At 42.6% G+C, this 21,356-nt stretch overlaps 1 protein-coding gene across 5 annotated transcripts in view; it reads right to left on the reverse strand.

Moving 5' to 3' along the window:
- Nucleotides 1–21,356, reverse strand: part of CNTNAP5 (contactin associated protein family member 5) — a 413,059-nt gene that overhangs the window by 283,619 nt on the left and 108,084 nt on the right. For all 5 annotated transcript variants that reach the window (XM_005279758.5, XM_042843050.2, XM_008167765.4 and 2 more), the window contains exons 2-3: nt 18,870–18,980; nt 10,032–10,225 (exon numbers count right to left, since the gene is read on the reverse strand). In XM_005279758.5, coding sequence (XP_005279815.2) covers nt 10,032–10,225; nt 18,870–18,980 — 305 coding nt within the window. The remainder of the gene's footprint in view (nt 1–10,031; nt 10,226–18,869; nt 18,981–21,356) is intronic.

Here is a 21,356-nt window from a genome sequence, read left to right on the forward strand (position 1 = left end):
TTACCCCTCTGCCCCAGCAAGGAAGAGCTTTGCTGAGGCTTGGCCTATGTGTCAGGAACCTGCCATACCAATCCGTGTGTCTCAACAACAAACTCCTTGGAACTCTGCCAGTTTGTTACCTGCAAAGCAAGCTTAAATCAGTGAACCCCAATTCATGAATTCCCCAGAGACTTCTCTCTGCAGCGTCCAGTGCCTCTCATTAGGATGCTCACAAACATTATTAATCTTGCTGCCCCCAAAAAGACAGTACACACGTCAGCCTGTTAGGTTAGCTGGGGACTCACTCTATACCTCAATAGAACAGCACTGAGATCATTTATAGTAAAACTAAGAATAAATTTATTAATAAAGACCAGTGAGTTAAGTGATTTAAAGGAAAAAGACAGGTATGATTCCAAACACACCAATACACATTTTCTAGGGACCAATACCTAATCTCAGCAAATTACATTCTCTGCTTAAGCAGTTTTCTCACTTACATCAAAGTTACCAGCACCTCCAGGCCAGAGGATCCAATGTTCACAGAATCAAAGGGTGCTGTCCCCTTTGTTCCCTAAGTGATAGAAAATTAAGGGGTTCTCTTCCCTTCATTTTATAGTCCAATAAATCTTTGAAATGTATTCCTTGAAAAGCAAGCCCAGTTCTTCTCCCCTGCTGATGATTTGATCCTCTGGTCAATGGGCTTTTTCAAATGGATATAATCACTGTTTACCTTAGATGTAAATGTACTTCCATTATCTCTGGACTCCCCTTGATCAATTGACATGAGAGCCATAAGCAAAACACCATTCCTTTGTCTACAACAACTTATGCATTCGCTCTACTCAGATTGCTTGGTCTGAACATATTTTAGGAACATATTTCCAGCGCGCACACCTTATTCTTTATACAGTAATTGTGTATACTTTACGCAATATTAATTAATGACCAGCGCGTCACCGTTTTTTATATGATACCTTACAAGACACCATTTGACAAAATATTCTGACAATATTGGGTGTGCTCTTTGCCAGCTGCCATTAAGGGGCTCTTAGGTTCACAGTCGTAACTGTGAATTTCACTACACACACCACACACAAACGACCACCAAAAAATATTTCCATTGATAATAGAAATCTACACATAGGCAAGGTAAGAAAAATACTGCTTGGGAACTTCGTTTGACTTAAGGATATTTCCTTTGTATATTCTGACATGTGATGTTCACAATGTGTGTTTTACAGGATCTAAAGCTTTAACATTTGAACCTCAGTGTGCCATTAACTATTCGCTATCTGCCCTCTATTGTCTGATCAACCCAATCATGTCCCACAACTATGAATATCTAAAATTGAAAAAATAGAAAAAAAATGCTTTAAAATAAACTGATAGCCATTAAAATTATATACAAAAAAATTAAAATCCAATTCCGCCAAGCCTAAGCCAAACAGAATGCACTCAAACAATTCAACACTAATGCTTCTAGGGTTTCTCTCTGACCTTGCAAGAAGGTTTTAGGACATGGTGCTACAAATGCCTTATCATAAAGTAGCACTTACACTGTTGCCAGTCCTGGTGCTGTTCCAGCAGTGATAGAAAAGAATTATAAATCCGACGATAAGATTAAACACTATGAAAATATTGTCACAGTTTCGGGGTTAACTGCACCTTTCTCTCTCTCTCTCACACACACACATCTTCCTTGAGGACTCTTCTAGGCTTCCTGCCACCACCTATCTCAAGTGGAGACCCATGCCTCTCTCCCTCCAAATGTGGGGGTGGGTTAGACATACAGTCCCTCTGCACCACACTGTGATTTCCCCAGCAGGTGGGATTGGGGTCTGGCACCTGTGATTAATCTTTCTCCAGGAGCTAGGGCACTGTATACCAGTTACCAACCAGTCTTCACAAAGCAAAAAAAAACCAAAACACATTTATTCTTAGGGCAAAAACAGAGAAAACATTAAAAAAATAAATAAAGAAATAAACATTCCTATATGCATGCTAAAAGCTTACCAGAGGTCACCCATCAGTTTTATGGGCTGTACCCAGAAGGTCTTATCCGGCTGATGAATCAAAAGGAAGGCCTTGTGTCAGTTTAAACACATCTTTTTACATAAATGCTCTTTATCTGTTGGTCTCTGGAAAACCCAGTTTGTACCAGTATATACAGGTCACCCCAAGGGAGGTAACCTCTCTGGAGTTGTTAACAGTTTCAGCTACAAGCCTTAAACCCCATCCCGTTTGAGTTCCTGGAGAAACTATGGTAACTCCCCACCACCATCACACCCTGCCTTAGCTGGCATACAATCCCTGACCCACAATGATACATAAACCATTCATAGACTTAATACAATATGGTCCCCCAAAGATACCACAATACCTGTCTCCCACATTCACCATAATTAACTCACCAAAAAAATTCCATGAACGTGGAAGACGTTCCAGCAGAAACAGGAGTTTTACTGCACTTCACTAGATTTACAAACTAATTAAAACGACCCTCCTCCGGATTGCACTAGCCGAAGGACCCAATGCTGCAAAACACTTGTGGCACCCACTTAATGTTGTGCATGTGAGGAGTCTCATTGAAGCCAATGGGACAAATCACATGCTTAACTTTATGCACCTGCATAAGACTTCACAGGATCTGGGTCTAAACTGATCTTCTTACCACCTCTTTGCTATCTCTACCACTGTCCTCCTCTATGTCTCTCCAAAAAGTCACACCCCTGCTGATACGGGAGCCTTCTTCCGTACAGCTTTTATTATCCGGAACAGCCTCCCTCTATTTCTCAACTTCCTAGACTCATTTTCCTTTCACATTTTAGCTGAGCAAATCTCTCTTCTCCCTTGCCTAGGCACCTTCAGTCCATTCTCCCTCGGTTATTCTTTACACCTTTCTGTCTGCTTGTATTTTAATTATCTAAAGCATTTTGCATTACAGGCAGTAGAAAAGATCTCTAAACTAACGAGGATATCTAGGATTGCCTTGCTGCCTGTACTCATGCACAAGAGTTGCAATGATATACACAACTTGAACAGAACCCAGCTGTGTTGTGTATGCAGGTCAAGTAAATTCTGAATTATTCAACATTTAAAAACACAGAAAAAAAGGATTTCCTTTTTACACATAATAAGATTTATGCTTTTTGTCTCCCAATCAGTAGCCAGTGTGTCCCCACATGGCTGATTTATCCATACTGAAAATATAATTGTAAGCCTAGTTTGAGGTGAACCACAAAGTCTCTTCATAACAGGATTATTTAAATACAAATGGGTTTGGAAAACTGGTTTTCAATGGCTAATCTGTTTGGTCTCCAACTCCAGCTGCGGAATTTTCTAACATCGTAAACATAGACTGAGTGAAAACATAAGCGGTATTATGATTCTCCTCGCGCGCTGTCTGTGCAGCTCTCTCGGTAATGTTAAACTTGATGGGAGTTGTATGCATGCCCTCAGAGGAGAAGAATAAGCCTTGTAATCTCTGTAAAGTAAAGAAGGGGGTTTTACTGGTAATGTGGTCATGTATACCAGTATATAAGAACCTGTCTTATTAGTCTGCTAAAGAATCTTTGGGCCCAATTCTCAGATATGCTACAGAACTTTTATGCTATTCTGACACAATAAAGGGGCTTTGAAGTAGTTGGAAAGGACTTCTGAAGGAGGAGGTCTCATAGGCTTGTTCAGAGCTACTGTTCATTTCTACATTACCTTCACTCCCAGCCCCAAATGCAGGCTGTATTTTTGGAGGTGCAGCTGGAATGTTCTGCATTACATGTATTCTAGAGAGTTCAAGAGAGTTGGCAGTTTTCCAAAGAGACATTATTAAGTGCACAAGAGCAAACTATCCCACTGCGTAGGAAAGATTGGAAGTATGGCAAGAGACCACCCTGGCTTCATCAGAAGATCTTCAATGATCTGCAACTGAAAAAAGAATCCTACAAAAAGTGGAAAGTATGACTATAAAGTACAAAGTATGAATATAAACAAATAATATAAGTATGTAGGGTAGGGTTACCATTCGTCCGGATTTACCCGGACATGTCCTCCTTTTTGTGTTAAAAATAGCGTCCGGGGAATTTGTAAATCACTAAAAATGTCCAGGATTTCCCTCCCCATGCAGAGCGAGGCGCGGCTGGGAGGGCTGCAGGGAAGTCAGCCGCTCGCATGGGGCTCTGGCAGCCAGAGCCCTTCCCCCGCAGCTTGCCGGGCTGGACTCCGGAGCAGCTGTAGAGCTCCTCCTCCCCGCTCCCCCCACCCCCCATTCTGAGCCGGCCGGCCTGCCGGGCCGTTTGCATCGGGCCTCGGCAGCTCCTCCCCTGCAGCCCTGCGCCCCGCTCCGGCAGCACTGTGCAGGGGCAGGGACCGGGTTGTGTGTTGCGCTGGGGAGCACAGAGCCCAACACCATGTTCTGAGCGGCAGGGTAAGGGGGCCAGGGGGCAGGAGAAGGGGCAGGGAGATTTTGGAGGGGGCAGTCAAGAGACGGGGGGGGGGGGTCGGGAGTTCAGGGGGGGGCTTTTTGGGAGGGGGTGGAGAAGGTTTTGGGCAGTCAGAGTACAGGTAGGGGGTAGGGTCCTGGGGAGCATTTGGGGGGGTCTTAGGAGGGGGCAGTTAGGGGACAAGGAACAGGGAGGCTTAGGTAGGGGCTGGGGTTCTGGAGGGCAGTTAGGAGCAGGGGTCCCAGGAGGGGGCAGTGGGATCGGAGCAGTCAATGGGACAGGGAACAGAGGGGTTTAGATGGGTCGGGAGTTCTGGGAGGGGCTGTCAGGGGGTGGGGAGTGGTTGGATGGGGCGTGGGAGTCCCAGGGGTCTGTCTGGGGGTGGGGGTGTGGATAAGGGTTGGGGCAATCAGGGTACAGGTAGGGGGTAGGGTCCTAGGGGGCCAGTTAGGATGGGGGGAGGGTCTCAGGAGGGGGCAGTCAGGGGACAAGAGGCAGGGAGGCTTAGGTAGGGGGTGGAGTCCTGGGGGGCAGTCAGGGGCAGGGGTCCCAGGAGGGGGCAGTCAGGGGACAAGGAACAGGGGGAGGGTTGGGGGTTCTGAGGGGGGCAGGAAGTGGGAGGGGCAGGGGCGGGGCTAGGGCAGGACGGGGGCGGGGCTCCTCCCGTCCTCTTTTTTGCTTGCTGAAATGTGGTAACCCTAATGTAGGGAGAAAATTAGAAAGGCCAAGGCACAAAATGAGATTCAACTATCTAGAGACAAATACATTAGAAGCAAGAGGAAGACCAAAGACAGTGTAGGCCCGTTACTCGATGGGGGGTAGGGGGTGGGGGGAAATAACAGAAAATGTGGAAATAACACAAGTGCTAAATGACCTTTTTTGTTTCAGTTTTCATTGTTTAGTAGGAATTGGATATTGAATGTAGTGAATGCCAGTGAAAATGAGGCAGGATCAGAGACTAAAATAGGGAAAGAACAAGTTAAAAATTGCTTAGGCAAGTTAGATGTTATCAAGTCTCTAGGGCCTGATGCAATACATCCTAACATACTCAAGGAGCTGACTGAGGAGATATCTGAGCCATTAGCGATTATCTTTGAAAAGTCATGGAAGACGGGTGAGATTCCAGAGGACTGGAAAAGGGCAAATCTAGTGCCAATCTATAAAAAGGGGAATAAAGACAACCCAGGGAATTACAGAGCAGTCAGCTTAACTTCAGTACCCCGAAAGATAATGGAGCAAATAATTAAGCAATTAATTTGCAGACACCTAGACGATAATAAGGTGATAAGTATCAGTCAGCATGGATTTGTCAAGAACAAATTGTGTCAAACCCACCTAAAAGCTTTCTTTAACAGGGTAACAAGCATTGTGGATAGGTGGGGAAGCAGTAGATGTGGCATATCTTGACTTTAGTAAGGCTTTTGATACTGTTTTGCATGACCTTCTCATAAACAAACTACAGAAATACAACCTAGATGGAGCTACTATTAGGTGAGTGCATAACTGGCTGGAAATCTGTTCCCAGAGAGTAGCTATCAGTGGTTCACAGTCAAGTTGGAAGGTCATATCAAATGGGGTCCATTATGGGTCTGGTTCTATTCAATATCTTCACAATTATTCAGATAATGGCATAGAGAGTACACTTATAAAGTCTGAGGATGATACCAAGCTGGGAGGGGTTGTAAGTGCTTTGGAGGATAGGAATAAAATTCAAAATGATCTGGACAAACTGTCTGAAGTAAATAGGATGAAATTCAATAAGGACAAATGCAAAGTACTCCAGTTAAGAAAGAACAATTAGTTGCAAACACATACAAAATGGAAAATGATTACCTAGGAAGAAGTACTGTGGAAAGGGATCAGGGGGTCATAGTGGATCACAAGCTAAATGAGAGTCAACAGTGTAACACTGTTGCAAAAAAAGAAAACATCAGTCTGAGATGTATTAGCAGGAGTGTTGTAAGCATTACACAAGAAGTCATTCTTCCGCTCTACTCCGTACTGATTAGGCCTCAACTGGAGTATTGTGTCCAGTTCTGGGTGTCACATTTCAGGAAAGATGTGGACAAATTGGAGAAAGCCCAGAGAAGAGCAACAAAAATGATTACAGATCTAGAAAACATGACCTGTGGGGAAAGATTGAAAACATTGGGTTTGTTTAGTCTGGAAAAGAGAAGACTGAGAGGAGACATGATAACAGTTTTCAAGTACAGTACATAACATTTTGTTACAAGGAAGAGGGAGAAAAATTGTTCTTAACCTCTGAGGATAGGACAAGAAGCAATGGGCTGAAATTGCAGCAAGGGCAGTTTAGGTTGGACATTAGGAAAAACTTCCTCACTGTCAGGGTGGTTAAGCTCTGGAATAAATTGCCTAGGAGGCTGTGGAATCTCCATCATTGGAGATTTTTAAGAGCAGGTTACATAAACACCTGTCTGGGATGGTCTAGAGGACTATGTCTACACTGGTGTCAAGTATCAGGGGGTAGCCGTGTTAGTCTGTATCTACAAAAACAACAAGGAGTCTGGTGGCACCTTAAAGACTAACAGATATATTTGGGCATAAGCTTTCGTGAGTAAAAACCTCACTTCTTCGCATCCGAAGAAGTGAGGTTTTTACTCACGAAAGCTTATGCCCAAATAAATCTGTTAGTCTTTAAGGTGCCACCAGACTCCTTGTTGTTTATGTCTACACTAGCACTTTTGTCAGTAAAATGTATGTTGCTCAATGGTGTGGGGAAAAAAACACCCCTGATCGACATAAGTTACTCCGATAGAAGCACCGGTGTGGACAGTGCTTTGTCGGCGGGATACGCTCTCCTGCCAACACAGCTACCACCACTCGTTGGGGTGGTTTATTTATATAAACGGGAGAGCTCTCTCCTATCTGCATAGGATGGCTTCATGGAATATCCTACAGTGCCTCAGGTGCTGCAGTAAAGTCTCTAGTGCAGACATAGCCTAAGTCCTGCCTTGAGTGTAGGGGACTGGACTAGAAGACCTCTCCAGGCCCCTTCCAGTCCTATGATTCTATGCTTACCCAGACCCATAAGAGACTCTGAGAACAGAGCCTAAATTAGATCAGACTGTCTCCCGCATTTGTCATAACCTCTTTTGGGTTTCAGTTTCTGCAGGGTTCATGCTCCTTGAGTTTACAGTATAAACAACCGAAACACTCAAGGAGAAACGCAACCCCAATCACCAAGTTTCACTTGAATTGGGATCAAAATCATGCAAAAATATTGCTGGATTTCACTATTTCTACCTGAAGTTGTAAAAGTTCTTGAACCTTAGTGAGATTTTTTATTAAGCAAGGCTGAATGTTGAGTCTAATGAAATGGCAAACCAAACATGTTTCATATCATTTCAATTTTTATTTTGTGTATTTTGTATAGCTCTTGTTCAAACAAAGTTTGGTGAAGCTGTAACTTAACCTGAATTTCACCTTATACCCTGGATATGGGGACCTAAACCTGCATCGCTGGGTGTCACATCATAAACATTTGAGTTTAGGAAGCTATCATGCAGCAAGAAAATACCAGGACCATTTTCTTCGTCTTACCCAAATTCTATTTCACATTTCCATTGCTATAAAAATAATCTCATATTTGTTCTAAAATTGTTTGCACCACAAAACTTTATAACATTCCTCTTCAAATAGGAAGTCTGCAGACCTACTGAGGCTTTGGAAGTTGTGTCACAAGGTTTTTCCTAGAAGCACCTTCACGCCTGATTATTTAGCAATGTGGAAGAGTTCAGCTCTTTCATAAATCCTGATCTACTGCTAAATGCCTGCCGGGCATATTCTTATTGTGGTACGCAAGACTCAGTGCCAGATCAGAAACTCTCTAAATTGGATCCTTAGGGCATGAAGATTTGCTACTGTAAATTTTACCAGTTGTCTTTTAAGTTCCTCTTTTAGAAGAAAACTTTACTAAAGGAAAAACTGGTTCTAAGTTTTTGAAAAGGAGGGAAGTTCAGTCCTAACAAGTCATGTTTTGAAAAAAAATCATTTCTTGAAATGCAAATTAATTTACACTTATGAAAAATAACTCTTTATAATACAGAACCAGCAGTAGGAGGTCAGGAAACATTGAATAATTTTGGATTCTTGGACAAACTTCAGAAGGTTCAAACATTGGACCCGAATCTTTCAGTGTTCAAAGTCCACACCTAGATCAAAAGCTGAATTTTGCAAATGGTCCCTGCACTTCATTCACTCCACTTTAATAGGAGTGGTTTAATTGATTTGAATGGAGTCTTCTTGATTTATGTAATTGTGAGAGGAGAATCAGGCCTAAATTTTAAGCCCATCTTTTGTTTATAGATTTTCTAACTGAAAGCTCAGAGAGCATAAGTCACTTTCTCCAAGTCACACAGTGAAACAGCAGTGCAAATGAGAATGGGAGACAGTTTGGTTAACCTTTTTCTTTCTTTTAATGTTGTGCATGCTTCTGTATTTCCTGGGATTTATCCAAAAGTGGAAGTGAAATACAGACAAAACACTGTTATTACTGCAGCCCTGCTCATCTGTAATCTCCAAATTCTGGAAATCTCCTGGAGTAACCTGCTCTTGTGAAATTTAAAAATTTTTCCTTCAGCAAAATGTTCCAAAGAAGCTGAGATGTGTATCTGAACTTTTGAAGTTCACTCATCACATATCTTAATTTTATCCTTTATTTTCAGAATATATTTTACTGAGCATCAGCACACATTGTAGTACTATATAGGACATTGATCCCACAAATGAATGGTATAGCAAGGAAAAGGAAAAACCATATATAATAGTTTAGACAAATATTTATATATGACCGGAAGGATTTTTGCAAAGTCCTTTCTACTTTTCCAGGCAATATTTTACTTCGTATTGGTGTTTCTGGTGAGATTTTACTTCATTTAACTAATAGCCTCTACGCTGGTTTCATTAATTTAACAGGGCACCAGATATATTCAAGCATTTAGCTTGAGGTACAGCAAGTCTGAAGGCTCGAATCTGACTTTAGGCACTGCTGCGTGCGCAAGACTGTGCCTAAAATACAGCTGCTCGGGAGCAACCCTTAAAGTTACTGTATCTCAGACATACCTGGCTCCTCCTATACTGGGAACATATTACTACCCATTCCCACACTGGCTCAGCTGCTCTGGCCAGCAAGCCCGAGTGGGGCAGATAGCCAAGACTTTGCTCACTGCCTGCCCACCTGCTCTCGGCAGGGATTCTGAAGGCTGGTTGCTCCACTTACCCCAACGTAACCCAACTGCAAAGTCCACCGTGCACAAAAGCATAAGGAAGAGTCTCACTTCCCTGCGTGTTCATGTAGCCTGAAGCACAATCTAGCCGTCAGTCCATAATGCAACGTGACACAGAGAATCAGTGGTCTAATGGGGATTAGAATAGTCATTGTGTGTTGGAGTCCCCGGTCTCACCGCTAAACCATTCTGCTTCCAAATCTATTCCAAAGTAAGAACTTGTTAAAATAAAAAAAAAAAAAACTTTTGTTTTGTTCAAACCCCAAACTAATCTGAAGCTAAACACCACGGGCCAAGTCTGCCTGGAACTTGCCAAGTTCAATTGTAACAACTGATCTGGACGGAAAAAAAAGTTTAGACATACCCAGATCCCGTCTTCTTGTCTGTACTGCTTCCAGTTGCGTCCTGTATCGCTGAACATTAGAATGTAGCTTGTTATCCAGTCAGAGCTTCCGTACCTGCCTTGGGTGGCGACTGCTGTAATCTCAGCTCTGTCTCCCAGATCAATCTGAAGCCATTGTTTCGGATTAGATTCCAATGGGGACCAACCACCAGCTCCTAGGAGAGATCAGAGAGAGGTGGCTTAGGAGTTCAACATTGGCACCCAAATGGTTATGAATAAAAAACTCATTTAATCTTAGAATTTTAATTTTATTACAAACTTGCCCCAATTTTACTGAAATTTAAAATTATTTTCATATATAGGATGGTTGGCAAATATAATAGCTCACGTGTTTATGATTGCTTATTTAATTAAATAAAAATTCCACATTAAATAAGGAAATTCCCAGGCAATCTCTGCTTTCTGTCAACCAGTGACAGTCACCACACTACAAAAAAAGAGGATTACATCTTCTTAGTCATAAAAATCCATTTATTACCGCAACGTGTATTTGTACAGATTCTGGGATGCAGCTTTATAGTCCCTGTTTTAACATTCTCTTCTATTTTCTTTTATAGCAAGGTTTGAAAGATGCACATAAGAGTTAGCTACTGTGATTTGTACCTTGTATAGAATACTTGATTGCAATCTTTAATTGCAAGTTGTAAATATACTACAAATCTTAGGTTGTAAAAGTAGAGATAATTTGGTCAAAACTCAACCAACCAACAAGAGGGCCTTCTCAAAGAACAAGATATTGATGTATTACAAAGAGATCTGGTTGTGTAAAAATGCAAGTATGTTCTTTATTCAGGATATTCCAAAGAGGATTGATACTTATGGATGTGTTAGCAAAGCAATAAACTAAATCATAAAAATTGGACTCTTAGGAAAAAGAAAAACCTTCACTTTTAAGCCCCCACAAAAATTTCTAGAAATATCCTTACTGGAATGGATTTCTTTATAAACACCATATAGTCTCTATTCTTTACACTTTAATTAGAGTGTTTATGGTTAGAAATGTTTTACAGAAGGTATTGGGTTTTTTAAACCCATATTTACTCGTAAAAGCATTGTTTTCAAGATGGTACAGGCTTCCACTGACATGCTCATTCACAAATATTTGGTATCTGAATGCAAGCCATTCATATAACTTCCTGATACCATTGTTATATGAACAGTAAGATGTTTTAGGTACAAATATAACAAGGTCATTTGATGTGGTCACCAGTTACTAATGAAAGAAGCAATTTTAGTATAACAATATTTATATTAATTGGGAATTAATTTGCTATCTGGCAATGCTTAAGCAATTCCTTAGCAAATGTGAAAGACAAGAAGAAACTCTCCAAGAATGGTAAGAAGAAAAGCTAATATCTTCTTTGATGAACATTTAAGTTTAAAGACGCTTTCATAATCATTTAAATTTCATAAAGACTATTTTAAGAGCTGAAAGACTTTCATGTGGCCCCAAAAGAAACAATTTCAACTCCTATTAAATGCTCATGGAACTAAAAGAGTATCTAGGAAAACGAACCGAATAACAAAAAGAGTGAAAACTAACTTTGAAGACGTTCTGAGGATTTCCGGCCATGAAGACAAGAGCAATACAACCATACCTTTGAAGAACAATTACAAGCCTGCTGCATATGCATTAGCACATTGCACAATCAGGAGTGGAAAATGCTACCAAGACCATCCCAGGAAGATGCTGAGCCCATAAAAGGTGACAGGGGCTGATAACCGAATTCAGACATCTCTCTGAAAGAGGAGCATCTTCCCCCATTCCAGTGAGTATATGGACAAAGAAGTGTATATATTCCTCTGACTGAGACATGCACACTTATGCTTATCTGCTCTCTTATCTGCTCTCAAGGCTTACTTCCTTACACACACTTACACACTCAGTATTCAGCTCAGCTCAGCCTGCTGGTCTCCTCTTTACAAGCACACAAGCAGCAACAACAAGATAGCTCACAACAGAGAAGCCACCACACAGCACTAAGAAGCAGCAACCTCCCAGCCCAGCACTGCTTCTGGAGGGGATGGCATCCTCAAGACTTCAGCATCGCTGACCGATTTGTAAAAACACAGCCACAAGAGCGGTCCCGCAGCTCCAGCCTGTCACTCTGTTCTGACCCGTGCCATCCAGAACCCTGCTTTCCAAAATGGTCTTTGCCACTACACCCCCGCTTCTTGACACACCAGCAGCTGCTCCGCACACCATCCTCGGAGCTGTCCCAGAAAGCACCGCGCCTCAGACAAGGAATTCCCTCACGGCTTTCTCCTTGTTCCAGGCAGGTAGTAATTTGCTGCTGACCTGTAGCAACAGCAAATTACGACGCCCCTGCACTGGGGCAGACCCAAAGCGTTTCCCGGCCTCTCCCCACTCACCTGCTCCAGTTAAGGAATAGGCAGGCTCACCGTACCTGCTTTCTCCTGCAGGGCTGGAACCAAGGTCCAGGCAGCCCAAATATATATATCAAGTGGTGCAGGGGTTGCCAAGGTAAATATTGTCTTTCTTCCTGAAAGCAAGCAGCAGCTATATACGTGAGTGGCCTGAAGACAGATTGCCAGGCACTGCCAGAAAGGCTATGCATGTACATTTCTATTCCCCACATTATTCACTGGGGAATTCTCCCCGCTCCCGCCTATTGAAATATATAATTCATAGGCACATTTGGCGTGTGGCACTTCCTCTTCTGCCATCTGGTCTGCCACTCTCTTGTGACACATCCACTCCAGGGAGCAGATGCCAGCAGTTATGCACAAGAAAATTAAAGAAGACTGTAAAGCATGCTCTGCAACGTGGGGGATGAAATATGAGGCGAGGGGGTTAAAACTCCACTGCGAACTGTGCTGCAGGCGTGTTTAGATGAATCTCTTTTATTAAGAGGGCCGGGTAATTATAAACCAGACAGAATGTGGCATTTATTACACCCGGTCTATTTAGACATTCTTTGATGGCGCTCTCTAAAGTGGTAAAATATGCATGAGATCACCACGTCTCCCATATTAAAATTAGAAGGATGAGATGATTAATGAACTTTCCGTGGGCTTAGTAGTTTAGCATCATAGCTAAGAGGGATATTCTTCCCCCATTCCTCCTGCCCAACTCCCATTGGCTTTGATGGGAGTTCTGTGCACGTGTTGGAGGAAAGAGTATATGCCGATCTGCTTGTTTCTGCACAGCTCCGGCATTATTTCTCTATCGTTCATCACAAGTTGGAGGTGAGCAGAAAGGGCTAGGGGAAAAAGGGTCTCTCATCGGCCTCGGTGCCAAAGGCGCCTGATACATGAGCTCATGTTCTCCATGGCAACAAATTATAATGCTAGAGACACACAGGCTGTAAGATCATATGGTTCCCAGGCTGGAGTCCCAAAAATAAACTGAAAAGAACAAATCCAGCAAAATGTACAAATTGTAAAAAAATTATTTGTGAAAACGACACTTTAAAAACCCCAGCGTTCTGCAATCAGTGTGGTTTTTTGTTTTGTTTTCTTTATTTTACATGGAGCTGCTTAGGATGTCTGTACTTATTACGGGGTTTTATTAATATAAAGTCACACAAATGCTCGCCCTCTGTCTTGAGCATCTTGCAAGCAGCTCAGCGGGCTTTATATTGTGCTGAAAACTCTCCGACTTCCTGCTGAAAGTAAGTGCTTCCCTGCTGCACAGCCTTACTTTAATGCCCAGATCAAACCACCTGCCCTAAAACAAATCACATTTGACGAAAAAAATATATATATTTCTTCTAAGCTACAATTATCTACATTGAGCGCTCAGGTGGAGAGTTTATGGGGATCTGAGGAAGCCTAGTTTTATTTTAGCAATTAGTTCCTTTTCATCTATTTATTTGTTTATGGTAAACAAAATTTCAATTTGTTAAATCCGTTCCAGAAATCAGATTTACCAGAATTCTATGGATCAGAATTATATGGACTACTTTAGTAGATCCAACATAGCGTTAGCAGTATTTGGATTGAGCCCCTTCACTCAATTAACATTTGGATTGAACTCCATCACGAAAAAAAGCCATTTTAACCAGGGATTTTTACTGTAACATTTCAGTTCTGCAAGTCTTTTTAAAAACAGCCTTTTGCTATTTATTCAACAGCCTTCAATTTATTGTTGTCTATTACAGTACCACGTTGACAATTTTACAAGCTTTCTGCTAATGTAGATCTGGGTCACACTTTGTTTCCATAAGTTGCGTGCCTCTTTGCATTAAAATACATTAATCAGGCTGCTATTAAATACATGTGCATATTGAAACACTGTTCCTTGCTACTCTGAGTACCTGTAGTTAATTTGAAATGCATGATATATGCTTATTTTTACAAGAACTATAGTGTGATAGATAGAATTCTATGTAATCCTTTATATTGCAGGTATTTATCCAAAGGGGAGGGGGGGGGAAATTGTTAAATAAATCTATGTTTCTAGAAACTGAAGTCCTGTGGTTTTGTTCATAGATTGTTTCAGTGGTCACCATCATAAACTCAACCTTTACCTACAGTAACTTTCTATGAACAAATAGTTTTGATCCTAAATATAAGGAGCCAGATCATCAGTCAGTATAAATAAGTGTAGCTCTATGGATTACAATGAGTACACCTCTATTTACCTCAGCTGTGGGGGTACACCTCTATTTACCTCAGCTGTGGGGGTACACCTATATTTACCTCAGCTTTGGATCTGGCCCAAAGGATTAGGAAATCGTGATGCAGTACCTGTGGGGGGATGTTATCTTTGTAAATAATAACCATGGTACAGTTTATGCGCACTGGTGGAACAAGCTCCTCCGCCCTGGGATAGGAATTTAGTTTAGTCTCTGTGCTAAATTCTGCTCTCTGTTACACATGTACAATTCTGTGGAAGGCAGTCAAATAGTATAGATATGACCAAGGGCAGCTCCCAGCCTCTATGTTCTTCATTCAGGTGAAATTCACCCCTGTGCAGGGATCACACCTCATGGACTAACAACAACAACATCATAAGCCCCATGTAAGCTTTCAAAAATGAGATTTATGTTTTTCATAGGCCCTGGACAGGACTTTTACTCAAGAGTGAATTTCACATGCTCTCTCTTTTGCTATCACCAAGAACTGTGCCTATGAGGAGGGTGGTTTTCATGATGTTACACTGTAGGTCTAATTAGAGCTGAACTGATGCCTCCAAATATTCAGCATCATGTATTTTTAACACAGCTCTATTTCCTGCCTCAGCTAAGAATCCCATTTAAGGTGGTTCAGTTTAAATATCATTACCCTAACTTCAAATCTGCCTCAAGTAATGACAAGAGTGTAGCTACACCACACTGGGGCAGACTCAGAACCAATTGCGGCTCAGAGAAGCACAATCCTTCCCCTGTTGGCCCCTCATTCTGGAGGAGGAATGAACGACTTCATCCCATTTCACAGAGTATCTTATTCCCCAATACGCCTGGCCAGCGACTCTGGCTGGTGAGTGGGGGAGGGAGGTGGAGGTAAGGCCTCCCCTCCCTCCACATCCCTTGTGTGGAACTCGGGTTGTGCCTGCACCACTTCTGAATTGTGGATGAGGTTATGAAATTGTGTCATGAAATTACTGTGTCACATTCAGTCTATATGTATGTGGATCCCACTTGTGTTAGCAGGGCTGTGTTATGTCTTTGCCAGGTCAGAGACAATGGCCAAGGATCAGCACTCAATGATCGTGTGAAAAAGTTGGCTCAATAAAAGATATTACCTCACCCACTGGTGTCTCTCATATCCAGGGACCAACGCAGTTACAACAACACTGCAATATTCAAAGCAAAACACTTTGGGACAATAGGTTTGCTACACCTGAGAGAAGATGCTTCCTCCTCTTGTCTGAAGGGTAGGGATGGGAGTAATGGACAATTAAAGTGACTCCTCACTTAACATCATCCCAGTTAACGTTATTTCATTGTTATGTCACTGATCAATTAGGGAACATGCTTGTTTAAAGTTACGTAATGCTCCCACATAATGTTGTTTGGCAGCAACCTGCATTGTCCACTGCTTGCAGGAAAAGCAGCCAGTTGGAGCAAGCTGGTGGGGGCTTGGAGATACGGTGGACCAGCAGCCCCCCAGCAGCTCCCCGCTCCCCTAACTTCCCTGTGCGGCAGCTGCCCAGCAGGCTATCAATTGCAGGGCAGTTCAGCTGTCCCTCGCCGCACTACCGTGTGCTGCTCTTGCCCTCTGCCTTGGAGTTGTTCCCGGGAGCCTCCTGCTTGCTGTGCAGGGGGAAAGAGGGGTGCTAATGTCAGGATGTCCGCCTCCACCCGCTCCTGCCCCCCATCTCCACAGAGCAGGGCAGAGACACGACAGGGCTCAGAAGGGAGGGAGCTTGCTGGCTGCAGCTGCTGTCTCAACTTGCTGATCTACTTAAAAAGGCAATGTATTTAGAGTGTGCTCAGCGTACTTAAAGGGGCAATGCGCATCTCTCTCTCACACATATACAAATGGCGTGTGTCTCTCTCTCACATGCATGGTGTGTGTCTCTTTCTGTTTCTCTCTCACACCCATGGTTTGTGTGTGTGTGTGTGTGTCTCTCTCTCTCTCTCTCTCACACACACACACACACACACACAGTGTGGGTGTCTGTCTCACAAACACATGCACCACCAGCACTTTGGAAGGTGGAGGGAATGGTACTTTCGAGTGGGATAGTGTGGGTTCATCATCACGTTCAGTTTCTGCAGGAAATGTTTGCAGCCACTGGCACGCATCTATTGTGTCTCCTCCCTCCATTCATGCTGCCTTGTAGTGTGTGAGGTTACATTAACAACGTGTTAACCCCTGAGAGCTCAGCCAAGTGCTAGTTCATCATTTAGCAGCAAGGCATTCCCTGGGAAATATCCCACCCTCTGAATCCACCACCTCAACCAAGCTTCACAATCATCATTGCAGTATGCAGTATTAAATTCTTTGTTTAAAACATACACACATATATATATATATACATACACACACACACATATATATATATATATATATATATATATATATATATATATATATATATATATATATATATATATATATATATATATATATATATATATATATATATATATAGTGTGATGAAAAAAAAGTCCCTGGAACCTAGCCCCCGTCCCCAATTACATTAATTCTTATGGGGAAATTGGATTCGCTTAAAGTAGCATTTTTCAGGAACATAACTAAAACATAAGGCAGAACAAAAGAACAGGTGACCCCAGCAAGAGTCTATAAAAGGACTCCCAGGAGGAGCTGGTGAGAGAGCCATTTTGCACCAGATTAAGATGAGAGAGGGTGCGGAAGGGGCAGTGTAGACAGGGTGGTGGAGGACCCTGCCTGCTCACCTGATGCAACGGAAATGACTCCCCAAGGGAAGGAGGACCTAGCAAGGGACATTGTGTTTAGGATGTTTTATTGTTTTGTAAGTAAAAGAGCATAAAATCATAGACTGAACAAAGTGTGTGTGTGTCCGTACTGCCTCACAGCTACTGCATGTCCCTGATGGAAAACTTTAAACCAGAATCGTCACATGTTTTTTGTTTAGTTTTTTGGGGGGGATAGGGGTTGGCAGAGGGGTGTGTTTAAGTACTGGGGAGCCTGAAAGGTCAATGCTGTGCTCAGAGAGGCTAGACAGTAGGGAAACAAGACCCAACACTCAAGGTTCCTTGCCAGATTGACGTCTGGCTTTTTGCTGAGTGGATTCTTCAACCTTGTGTACGTTGGGCAACTGCCACACAACTTCCTTTCCAGCTATTTATTGAGAGACACTCTCACTGAGTCAAAGTTGAGACATTTCACTTCCATTTAATACCTCTCCAATCTCTGAACATCTGTATATACTGCTAAAACCTTTTATGGCAGCTAGTACAGTAGCATCCAAGTAGGCGTCCTTGTAAAGCTACTCTGAAGAGAGCCAGATAAACATGGTTTGGTATAGGACAGAAATCTCCGGCTTGCTATTTTTCAGAAAGAAAAATGAACCTTATTTCTTTTCCATAAAGGTCTCCTTTCTTATAAGACTACCCCCTGAAAATTGGAACCAAGACCAAGTCAAGGGGCTTTAGTCTAAGGACAGTAGCCAGTAGGGGGGAAGCCACACCACAGAATGTGACTCAGGGTAGTGCTAACCCATATAGCAAATACAAATCTGGAGAACTGCAGAAGATTAGGGTTTAGGGTTAGTCACAGAGGTAGCCTGCTTCTCCCTAGTAACATGGAGTTTGGTCCTTATGGATTCCCACTGTGTTTAAACCCACTAGCCATACCTCAGGACAATCCTCACTTCCCAATCCATGCTTCAGGGTGGAGACCTGAAGAGAAGGTCACCTCTGCAGGGCAAAGAGCTGTGAATCTATTCTTCTCCACTGGAATTTCCAATGGCGCTTCTAAGCCTAATTGACTGGGGTCCTGACCCATGACTAGGGTTCCTACGTGCAATGACAATACAAAGAAAGAAAGAAAGAAAGAAAGAAAGCGGATTGCTACTGGAGAACTAAATTTGGGAACAGTGCAGCAGATTTAACAGGCTACTTTGTCCTGGGACTACAGGACCTATAGTAGAAAGCAAAAGAAACTAATGGAGTTTACCTGAACTTCCACTTGAGAGGCCTTAAGCATCAGCAGTAAATTTCCACTGCATTTGGGGCTTTCCCCAAACATTAATGAGCTATTTTCAACTAACAATGCACCTCAGATTGTAAGAGATGAGTCCAGGCAGGCAGGCGCTAAATACTCCACAAGCTTCTACCCAAATGAATTATTCACAAAAGCTGTAGTAAAAACTGTCATGGGCATTTCACCCAGTGACCTTACCATCCCGTCTGTTGAGCTTGGCGAAGCTGGGATTGTGAACGCTGAAGAGCTCTGAGGAGCTGTCAAAGGCGGTCAGAGGCAATGAGGATACTAGTGCATCATCGCAATTATCTATAAAACAAAAGAGAAATAAACAGGATGTCAGATAAAAAGTAGGAAGAACTTTGCTCAGTTGGACTTTTTGGAAAAAAAAAAAACAACACACACAAACCTAAATGGTCTTTAACAAAGTGTTAACTATTTATTGAGCTGACATTCTGAGCAGATCAGTGTGATTAACTGATCATCAGAGAGGGTTCTACAAGGAAATCTGAACGAGCAGTTACTTAAGTTAGCAAATTAATAGAGGCAGCCAAACACCCAGTTTTTAACGGTCATGATTGCCCTATAGTTTTGGTGGTCCCAATTGGAGACTGATTTCCAGAAGTGTTGACTATGCCACAACTCTAACTGGAGTCAATAGAAGCTGCAATTTCTCAGCACCTCTGAAACCCAGGCCTTATGTGCCTCAAGTTGGGACCACCAAAATTAGACAACTTCTGAAAATTTGAGCTGCTGTACCTACTGTGCTTTGGGTGACTAGAAGCCAGTGAGGGAGGAAGAGTGCTGGTTTGCCTAGGGAAGAACCACCTTTCTAGTAAAACACTGATAAGGTTTGTTGGATACTAAAGATATATCAAGCCCAGAGGCAATTCATTGGGTGGTGGGGAAAGTCGCGAGGAAACACCTTCAGCTTTGGTTGAGCTATTGTAGAGTACATGGAAATACTTGGTGGAATTTTAAGATTGTTTCGGTCCATCCATAACTGAAAGACAAACAGATCTTCCCCACACTCATTGTGTTGTAAAATTCAACAGTTCCTGTAAAAGACTGTAGCAATGTCCCCCACCAAGCCCTGAGTCTACACAGACCAGATAGTGCTTGGTTTCTTCATTAGTGAAAGACCCTTAAACACACATATGGAATGTGGGAGTGGAAGTGACAGCATCTCACCTCCATGCTAAGCAGAGGAAAATTACATACATACAACAGAGGGACTCACAACAGCAGGGGGAGGAAGATAGATTGTACTTAAAGAAAATCCTATACTATACTAACAGAACACCACTGGCCATCACTTACAGTCCCCAGCTAAAACCTCTCCAGCACATCATCAACTATCTACAACCTATCCTGGAAAAACAACAAGGAGTCTGGTGGCACCTTAAAGACTAACAGATTTATTTGGGCATGAGCTTTCGTGAGTAAAAACCTCTTACTCTCACAGACCTTGGAAGACAGGCCAGTCCTCACTTACAGACAGCCCCCAACCTGAAGCAAATACTCACCAGCAACTACACACCACACCACAGAAACATCAACCCAGGAACCAATCCCCGTAACAAACCCTGTTGCCAACTCTGTCCCCATATCTACTACAGCGACACCATCATAGGACCCAACCATATCAGCCACACCATCAGGGGCTCATTCACCTGCACATCTACTAATGTGATAATATGCCATCATGTGCCAGCAATGCCCCTCTGCCATGTACACTGGCCAAACCAGACAGTCTCTCTGTAAAAGAATAAATGGACATAAATCAGACATCAAGGATGGGAACATACAAAAGCCAGTAGGAGAACACTTCAATCTCCCTGGACATTCAATAACAGATTTAAAAGTAGCTGTCCTGCAATAAAAAAAACTTCAAAAACAGACTTCAAAGAGAAACTGCAGAACTACAATTCATTTGCAAACTTAACACCATCAATTTGGGCTTGAATAGGGACTGGGAGTGGCTGGCTCACTACAAAAGCAATTTTCTATCCCATGGTATTGACACCTCCTCATCAATTATCGGGAGTGGACCACATCCACCCTGACTGAATTGGCCTTGTCAGCACTTGTTCTCCACTTGTAAGGTAACTCCCTTCTCTTCATGTGCAAGTATATTTATCCCTGTATCTGTAATTTTCACTCCATGCATCAGAATAAGTGGTCTTTTATCCACGAAAGCTTATGCCCAAATAAATCTGTTAGTCTTTAAGGTGCCACCGGACTCTTTGTTGTTTTTGTCGATACAGACTAAAACAGCTACCCCTCTGATACTATACTATGGAGTAAGGCTAGAATACTTCCTCCCATCCCAAGGAATTAGGCTAGCCCAAATGGGTGGGCTATACATTATCTACTGCATCTATTTCCTTTTCCTCCCTCAGCTCCTTTCCTCACCATCTCTTCTGAGCCGAACTTGACCCTGATAACCTGATATGCGGCAACTGAACTTCTGAGCCCACAGTGTTTGAATGAGGATGAAGTTAGTCAAAGCAAATTTTCTCATTACTGGCTGTTACACACAAGTCCATGACTACAGCACAGGCTTTCATTAGGGGTATAAAACCATTAATTTTAATGGAATCACCCAGGAAACACGGGTTTAAATTACAGGAGAAGTCCTGCAGGTTAGCAAGCTCTCGGACTCCGCAAGTCCCGTCCCTTGTA

The sequence above is a fragment of the Chrysemys picta genome, chromosome 11, assembly GCF_011386835.1.
Source record: "Chrysemys picta bellii isolate R12L10 chromosome 11, ASM1138683v2, whole genome shotgun sequence".
Classification (NCBI taxonomy): Eukaryota; Metazoa; Chordata; order Testudines; family Emydidae; genus Chrysemys; species Chrysemys picta.